We start from the raw sequence: 9,615 nt of genomic DNA, 5'->3' as shown, positions 1-9,615 counted from the left end.
GTTTGATTTTATATTTATTTTTCTGTTAGGGTTAGTCTGTAATATAGTTTTTCTGTGTTTAGTGTTCAACGGGTTAAGATGTTGTTACAGTTTCTGGACAGAACACAAGTAGAGCACATCCCCATTTGTGTCCAGTTCTCATATTTCACTTTCACATGCTCTGTTGTCTGGGACTAAGAATGATGTTCTTACAGAAGCATTCACTAATACATGTAGTTTAAAAGGCCTCTACACCTGAACTGACTGAATAATATGAATTAGAGGCTTTTCTGGTTAAAGTCTGCAAACCCTCTTTAGCTAATTTCGGTTGCAGTGAGGAACCTATGATGTGTTAAACTGAGAAATTGTTGCTGTGATTAATATAATTATTTGTGCTTCTTGGAAATGGAGCACAAACACCCACATACAATGCAGGACTGGATACTTTTACAACCTGGTGATACGTGTTTTGTAGCTGATATCAGCTACAATAGATGTTGAGCAGCTCAACCTAAGAAAAAAATAACCACTATATATATTTAATTGTATGATAAAGTCTGTATTATATTGTTAAATGATTCTTGTAATGCTTTAAAGTTTCTGTTTCTGCTCTGAGTTCTGTTTGCAGTGGCTATTGCAACTGTCTGTAATATGATGGTCAGCAAATCAGATTTATAGTTGCTTAAAATAAATGTATTGGATTAATATGAGTATGGAAAGGGTTGTGTTGTTGTTTATTTTACATTATTGTCACAAACGAAGCATTCATAGTAAACTGGAGCCCTGGCCTTTGACTTGCAGGGAGCTTTATTTATGTAAGTTACTCAATTTTTGGAACTTTGACGATGTTTAGCATAGATATCCTACATCATAACAGTGTATTAACGATAGAAAAACACAAAAAGCATAACATGTTCCCTCTTAGAGCTTTATAGATGATCTCCAAACAGCTTCATTGGAATTTAAACCACAGTAGCTCAAACCACAGCAGAGCAGTAGCCTACATCACCTTTGTAGGGTTTGTGTTGCGTTGACTGATTTCCTGTAAGAGCAGAGGATGTGGGCTGGTGGAAACTGTATGACTATACTTACTAAAAGAAGAAGACGACGACAACATACAGGAATCAAGACGAGATGGACATCACCTTACTCTACCTAATGCTCTGTGAGAAGTTTTACTTTATTACAAAATATTGCTTTTCTGCGCTACTTTTCCTGCTTGCAACCTCTTTTTTATGTATAAAAACATCTTTTAAATATACTTTTAATGCAGTTGAACAGGCAGAAACCAATTCTATCCACTAATCAGTTTAAATGTGAAGAATTTAAATAATATGAATATTTCTTTATCTGATTATCTTCTTTTTTGTTCACTTACTTCTTCAATTTTTCTGTTGTAATATGATTTTGATGTGTTTTGTTTTCCTCTGTGTATGGTTACGACATTGTTGCAGTTTCAGAAGAGCAGTAGTGCACATCCTGATTTCTGAAAATACTTGTCTCGCTTTACTTTGACACTTGACTTTCACTCTCTGTTGGCATACAGCAAGAATTATAATGTTCTGCAGAGGGATTCACTAATAAATGTAGTTTAAAAGGCTTTGACCAGCTGATAGCAGCTGTTTTTAACAATTACATATGACAAATACATCTAACCTTAAAGGGCCAGCTTTTTTATTGATAAAAACAGTGAAAGTTCAGAGAAGCAAGTAATTGTCATCACATATAAGAAGGAGCGTTGGTTAAATTAACTGAATTACTCAAAATATTAACTCAATTAACTAAAATAAACTACTGCAAGATGAAGGTCTTTGAATGGTGGCTTATTTCTGGATTTCTAGAAATAAGGGCATCAGTAGAGATAACGATAACAACGACAGAAAGATTTGAAGAGAAACTTTTGCAACTTTTTTTCTGCAGTGAATTCAACATCAAAACCTTTATGAGTGTTGCCACGCTTAGTTATGTTTTTACTCTGCAAAATCAGGGGTGGTTCAATCCTTGGCTCATCCTGTCAGCATGTTGAAGTGTTCATGAGAAGAACACTGAACTTGAAACTGTTCTCTGCCAATTATTCAAGCTGATAAAAAGCATCTGAAGGCAGTTACCTTTACTCTAAGACTACATTGTAATCTTATATTTTTATATTGTTTCTTACAATCTTTATTTTCTTGTTTGAAGCCACAGCCGCAGCTGCCACAGTGAACGTCCTTCCCAATAGATCTCAGTTCTTTGGGTATGAATCCATCTCTCTGAGCTGTGAAGCTCCGGCAAACTCCAGCAGCTGGAAACTGAAGAGAAACACCACCTCTCAGACTTCAGTTCCATGCAACTCCGGCTGGGGAATGTCAAAACAGTCCTCCTGCTTCATTGAAGATGCCTACCCATCAGACAGCGGAATTTATTGGTGTGAGTCTGAGCGTGGGTGCAGCGATTCCGTCAACATCACTGTGACAGGTAATAGCAAATGTGCAAGGAGCTTTTATGTATTTATTATGATATTGTAGCAAACGCAGTGGAAACAACTCAAGCAGAAATAGACTAAAAGTTTTGAGGCAGGCCCTGTGCCCCCATATACTACAACAACACAGGAAAAGGCTATTTTTACAAACAGATGACAACATCAGCTTTGAACATGCTAGCTTATATTCATATTAGAGGGAAATAAGTAACTGTGCAAATAGCTTCACTCACGGCTTCTTGCACAACAGCAAACTGTCAACTGCTAGAGACGTTGTAAGGTTCGTGTGAAGAACAGTAGCACTAATCACTTCGTACAATATTAAAATCTGTGGTGATGTAGAACGCAATTTATCTAAATTTATATCCGTAAACAACTTGTCTTAGAGCATGCTGATTTTATGTTCTGCTGGTTTGACAGAGATCAGTAAAGTTTGGTTGTCAATCAATCAATCAATCAATCAATCTTTATTTGTAACCAAACTCTTCAGGTTTTAACTTTAAAGAGACCCAACATTCCCACATGAGCAACAGTGGCAAGAAAAACTCCCTTTTAACAGGAAGAAACCTCAGAACCAGACTCAGAGTGGGCGAACATCTGCCTTGACCGGTTGGGGTTGAGAGGAGAGAAAGGAAGGATAGAGGAGAGAGAGGAGAGAGAGGAAGAGAGAGGAGAGAGAAAGTAAGGATAGAGGAGAGAAGCACAATGAAAATCATCAATGAAGCTAGAAGGTCCGGGACTGGAATCTGTCATCTGGATGTCTACAGGCCCAGATTACCAGTGAGACAAGAAAGCACAGACAACTCCAGGGAAGAAGTTTAGGTTATTGAATGCAATTAATAGAACATGAATGTTAATGGATATAGATGGATGGATAGAGATAGAGAGGGAGGAGGAGAGAGGAGCTCAGTGCATCATGGGAGTCCCCCGGCAGTCTAAGCCTATAGCAGCATAAGCTAAGAGCTCTAAGTATAGCCCTAACTATAAACTGTCAACTGTATTTATAGAGCACATTTAAAAACAGCAGGTGTAATTTGAGATACAGTTAAATTATTAAAAATAAAAGAAGAATAAATTAGTAAGACACTCACTAACAGACACTTACTAATATTAAAAATTAAACAAACTCAGAGACAAATGTATAAATGGATTTAAAAGTGGAAATAGATGGGGAATGCCTGTTCCACAGTCCCTAAGAGTGAAAGTGACATCCACACTTGGATCGATGGGAAAGACATCAGCAAATGGATTAGGAAATTGTGGTCAACACTTCACATTTGATTACTGTGATTCTTGTGCATTAGTGCATAAAAAACAGAAGAGCAAATCAGTTTTTCAATCAGTTCTGTCTACAGTTGCATTGGGTTGAAGATAGATGTGATATGATCAGATAAGATGTGTGGCAGACACCAAGGGAACTGTAAAGGCCTGACACTGTATGCCTACTACATGCTTGAGATGGGCCAGGAATATATAATGCTCGACCATATCGAAAGTAATCACCTTAACACTGTAAAACTCAGGATTGAAATACATCAAGAATGATTGAATGGTTTGTTTTTCAGTTGGCATGGTGATCCTGGAAAGCCCTGTACTTCCTGTAACTGAAGGACAAGAGGTGGAACTTCTCTGTTCCTACAAAGATGAAAAGACCAAAAAAGCTGTGTCTCATGTTACTGCAAAGTTCTTCAAAGATGGTGCTTTCATCGGGTCTCAGCCTACAGGAAAGATGCGTTTTCCAGCGGTATCCAGTTCAAACAGCGGCCTATATAAGTGTGAAATACCCTTGAAAGGAGAGTCACCACAGAGCTGGATGGATGTTACAGGTAAATGAAGTTTTGCACTCTCATCAAAAATTATAGTATGTACAGTATGTAATATGTGTGTTCAATGCAAGAAAGTTGAGGCCCCCAACTGAATAATAACGTGTGCACAAACTTGTTATTCATACCCCTGTATCATACCACACAAGAGAAAATGCTGGCACTTACTTTTACAGACCTACTGCAAAAACTAAAGACTAAAGAATAAAAAGGGCAACTGACATTTAGATTAAAAAAAAACACAAAACAATCTTTGGTTTGGCAATGACGTGTCAGGAAGTTACTGAAACATTTTGACTAAGAGTTGGACAAGACTAAAGAGTAACACTTTCTCTGATTATATTCAATTAATGCGCCCTGTTAATATAGATATTTGTTCCACACCTTTATCTGTTGGGCAAGGTGCACAACAATGGTGCCCAGTCTCAGCATTGTTATTCACTTTATCAGCATTGCTATTTGCTTTATCTCTTAAATCATTAGTCCAAAAAAGTAAAGCCAATAGCAGTGAACAAGATATTTCATAAGATTTCTTTGTATGCAGACGATGTATTATTATTTCTTGATGATGTGCTACGTTCTCTACCAGCATCACTGAACATCATTCATAGATTTAGCTGAATTTCAGGCTATAAGATTAATTTGAACAGGTCCACTTTGCTCCCACTCTGTTAATATTCTTATTCAGTAGCACTAAATTTATAATAACATACTGTACGTTTGAAAAGTATTTATTTATTCTTTGCACTTCTGTAAAAATCAACTTAAAGCTGCATTCATTTTTTAGGTGTTGGTTCTGGGCAAGTAGCTTTTTCCCCTAAAGGGAAGACACTAAAGGAGGAGGAGAACAGAGGTGGTGTGATAATTCTCTGCATCTACATTACAAAAACATTTCAGCCTTTAACATTAAATGTTGATTTTTACAGCTTTTAAGTTTGTTTAACCCTCCTGTTGTCCTCGAGTCAAGGAAGGAAGGGAGGAAAAAGGAAGGAAAGGAAGGGAGGGAGGAAGGAGAGAAGGAATGAAGGAAGGAAGGAAAGGAAGGAAGGAAGGAAGGAAGGAAAGAAAGGAGGGAGGGAGGGAGGGAGGGAGGAAGGAAGGAGAGAAGGAAAGAAGGAGGGAAGGAAAGAAAGGAGGGAGGGAGGGAGGGAGGGAGGAAGGAAGGAGAGAAGGAAAGAAGGAGGGAGGAAGAAGGAAGGAAAGGAAGGAAGGGAGGAAAGGGAAGGAAAGGAGGGAGGGAGGAAAGAAGGAGGAAGGGAGGAAAGGAGGGAGGGAGGAAGGAAAGAAAGAGAGAAGGAGGAAGGAAGGAAGGAAGGAAGGAAGGAAGGAAGGAAAGAAGGAACAGTCAAAACAGACGGGGCCCGGGAGGACGACAGGAAGGTTAATATTGAGATAAAACAGACACTGATGAGTTGACAAGTTTGAGACTCTGTTGTTGTTTCTTCCTTACAGCCCACGCTGTGTCTCCTCCACTTTTGCCGACACCCAGGATCGTGTCCATCACCCTGCTGGTCATCGTCTACATTGTACTGATCATAGTGTGCGTAAAGGTACACCATCGCTGGGCTCAAGGTGGGAACATCTGGGAAAATCATAGACATTTAAGTTCATCAAAAGCTGCCCTGACATTAACACCATAAAACTGAGCAATAACTAAGATTTGGTTAAAATGTCAGGTTTTCAAATACATTTTAAGATATTTAGAGCAAAAAAAAAAAATCGCCACAAATTTCCAGAAATATTACAAAAGACTTGACCTGGATGTCCTCAGTGGTAGCTAAGGCGCTGGCTTAAATGCTTGTTGAAATTTTTATTATAAACTTTAACAATGTTTCCTCTGAAAGACTCTCTTGCTCTTTTATTTCTGCAGCTAGAGCTGAAGCAAAGAAAATAACATTTGATGACCCTTCAAGGATGTGACGAGTCCTGTTTCCTGCTTGGACGAAGACGAAAAAGGGCAGCTATGTTGTAACATTATAAATATTTATACAGTATGCAGACTAACATTTCTGGAAGCAAAATTTCAAGCAATAATTCACTAACAACAATATTGTACATGTATTTATCTATTTTGTATTATCTAACTTTGTATTATCTTTTCTGTTATATTTTGTTAGCTAGTGCTTAGACTTAGCAAAAATCAACAACTTCCTGTATTTGGTTTTTTAAATATTTTTTTAATGACAAGCAGAACATTTTGGAGCTGACAGACTGTCAATCAAATCTCAGTGACCATAAATTACTGTCTCACGCCACCCAGTGGACATTTTTATAGATATATATAGATATATGAACCACAAACCCATTCTCAAATCCATTCTCTCTAATCTATAAATAAGTATTTATATTCTTTAAAGTTGCTTGTAACCAAAGTATTTAACATGTATGCTGAATTTAAGGTCCAGTTCCTGCAGTAGCCCAGAACAGACAAACCAAACACTGGCTCTATTGAAAGGCCTTTTGTGTCCTCCTACACACTTGAAAGTGGAAATGGAGGACCATTCAGTTAGTTTCAATCTGCAACTTCACCACTAGATGCCACTAAACACCTACACACTGGACCTTTAAGAAAGAATTTAGTCAAACAAACACACAAAAACTGCTGCATCCACATAAAGATATGCATTTAAAATTGCAACTCTTAATTTCACAATGTCATGATGGCTCAAGAAATATGCCAACAGTAAATAATCAGAGCTGCATTTACATTATCTACCAACTCCAGGTAGGCAAATACGCAAAAGAAGGAACTGAGGTGTTTATATAGTCAAATGACCCATGACATCACCATCATCTACTCTCATTCACATGTGACCCCATCATCATAAGTGCAATAAAAAGATGAATATGACAAGACATACACACATGATAGAAGATCTTGTGCACATTTTCAATTGATAAGTCTCAAGAAATTGAAATATCAACCAAATATCTTTTAATAGTAATGGTAATAGTAATAGGGTGGGTGTCATGCCTTAATTAGACACTAGGGGGCAACAGGGGTCATTTTAAAAAACATACAGTGTGTGTCCAATATAAAATTAATATAAGTAGATTAAAAGTAATATCAAATGCCATGTATACATATAGATCTTACAAAAAATAAACTTGTTATACACTTAGACTACAACTTCAGTTTTATTAATGTAGGCTATCCAATTATTGAATTACACCAAAATAAAATAAATCACGATACAATACAAGAACAAGACAGTATAAATAGGGTTAAAACAGATACAGACATGCTTTCCACTGCTTCCAAAAACAAGAGGAGGATTATGTGTCACTTTGTGTAGGCTGAGCTAATGCCATCACGACTTCATTCTAATTAACCGAATCATGAATCTGTACATTAACTTCCTCAACACAGCATAGAACATAGGAGACATCTTTTCATTTTCACTTTGCTGTAATCGCACCAAAGATGGGCTTGTATATAGAGCGTGGAGTACAATATGCTGTCTTTACATCGTCCGTACACATGTGAAACTTGCCTGCCAGCATATTTTTGCTTGTGCATACATCTTGCAACACTGACGCTGCACATCATTATCATCTCTTAGATCATCCCCTGATTATGTGACCCAAATATTTTTACTGTACTCACTACATTTAACACTTGATCTGCCAAAAGTTTTGCTTTCGATCCTCTATGGTTTTAACAATCATGACAAAACTTTTTTTAGGATTGAATTTGATGTCATACTGCATACTATCATTTGAGCAGATTATTATGATCTATACTGTACATTTGTTTCTAATGCCTTTAACATATATAGTCCTAGTCTATAAGTGTATATTCACATTCATTTGTGTTTTCTTCTGTCTTATTGTTTTCTATATGCATTCCTCCTAGTCTATAATACTTATATTAATTATTAAATGGACTCAGTATGTATGTTTTAATGACTCTTGAGTGATTGACATTTCTATTTTTATTATATTTTTATGACTTACTGATTGAAAATGTGACTTTTGACCTTAATTTAATGCTCTATTCTAGCATTTTATTTCTTAATTTCTTAATTGTATGTGTTACATCTTTTTCTGTTTTATGTGAAGCACATTGAGTTGCCATTGTGTATGCTATATAAATAAAACTGCCTTGCCTTTCCTTGCCTTAAAACAATAGTCAGGTTTCCATATGAACACTGAAAGACATTTTTCCCGCTGTAATCATTCCTCCTGCTCATACTAGGTATTAAAAGACCCGCTTAAAATATGCTTTTAATGCAAGTGATTATGGCCTAAAATCCACAGTGTGTCCACACAGTCATTTAAAAGTTGAAGTGGAGCTTTTACAGTCTTTTTAGCATCAAATTCCCTCTTTGTGTTTCCCTGTTGAGCTGCAGTGGAAGTATAGTAATTAAAAGGGACTTTGGCACTAAAACAACCTGTAAAGTTGAAAGATATCTACTTGATTTAACCCCTGTTCATGTTTTTGTTACTCAGCCAATGTTTGCGGGTCTGGTGTACCCACCATATTATTGGGTTGTTAAATCAATACAGCCATAACAATTTATGTAAACATACTTAAGTCACAAGAATGAGATGTGGAAATCAACAACATCAGGAGTGACGGACAGCTGACCCACATCAGCTGACAACCCCCTCCCCTACCAGCCAGTCATCTCTTCAGATTTACAAAGAAATTAAGATGCTGTATTTGTCTTTTAAACATTTGAATTGCCGCTTACAGTAAGAACGTCTTATATTCTAATTCTAATTGTCTTTTTGACCTTTCTCAATACACTAGGTCTCACTTACTGCTGCAAAAAGTCAAACCAGCTACACGTTCTTGCTTTCCTCTGACACATCTTTCACACATTTAGATGGTGCTAAGATTTCAGTCGTTTGAGAACACCCCGTTTTCTGTTCGGTGGCCCTCCACAGCCACTCTTTCCGGCCTGCCTACCATTTTGCTTTGTACACCTTTTAAAACACAAGAATATTTTGACACTGCACGCATTGCTCATTCTATTATCCTAACCGCTCATCTTGTTGAGTCTCATGGGCGCTTTGAAGCCAATACCAGCAGATAATAGACTCACAGGTTTGGACTGCAGGAGGAAACCTGAGCACCTTGAGGCAGTTAATGTGCCATGTAAGTTCCCCTATTATTTCCAAAACTAAAAAGATGGTGATCTAATGGGGGTAATTCCCCAGGTAATATAAGATCTCTATTGAACAGAGCAGCTGACAGTATGAGGCAAAGGGAAAATCATGCCATGCCATGCCAAGATTGTCACAAGACAGATGAGCAAACAGCTTGTTTATATATTGTTATCCCCTACATGAGGAAGTAGAATGCAGCTGATTGGCAAGTAAAAATTGCTGTATTGGGTTATTATT

At 37.2% G+C, this 9,615-nt stretch overlaps 1 protein-coding gene across 1 annotated transcript; it reads left to right on the top strand.

The window, feature by feature from the left end:
- The first annotated feature begins 1,113 nt into the window (after positions 1 to 1,113).
- LOC128383549 (sialoadhesin-like) lies at positions 1,114 to 6,183 on the top strand. The gene is made up of 5 exons (XM_053343156.1): positions 1,114 to 1,144; positions 2,161 to 2,436; positions 4,006 to 4,266; positions 5,716 to 5,835; positions 6,134 to 6,183. Exons 1-5 carry the CDS (start codon positions 1,114 to 1,116, stop codon positions 6,181 to 6,183), a joined length of 738 nt encoding a protein of 245 aa, XP_053199131.1.
- The last annotated feature ends 3,432 nt before the right edge of the window (positions 6,184 to 9,615 follow it).

This window comes from Scomber japonicus, chromosome 22, assembly GCF_027409825.1.
Source record: "Scomber japonicus isolate fScoJap1 chromosome 22, fScoJap1.pri, whole genome shotgun sequence".
NCBI classification, from domain to species: domain Eukaryota; kingdom Metazoa; phylum Chordata; class Actinopteri; order Scombriformes; family Scombridae; genus Scomber; species Scomber japonicus.
The sequence above is the reverse complement of the archived record's forward strand: the minus strand, read 5'-3'. Positions and strand labels throughout refer to the sequence as shown.

Bases quoted from the DNA above. Each gene is read 5' to 3' on its own strand.
- LOC128383549 (XM_053343156.1), top strand. From the start codon at position 1,114: ATGGACATCACCTTACTCTACCTAATGCTCT. The intron at 1,145-2,160 runs GTGAGAAGTTTT...TCTTGTTTGAAG, and splicing joins CTTACTCTACCTAATGCTCT to CCACAGCCGCAGCTGCCACA. The intron at 5,836-6,133 runs GTGGGAACATCT...TTATTTCTGCAG, and splicing joins ACACCATCGCTGGGCTCAAG to CTAGAGCTGAAGCAAAGAAA.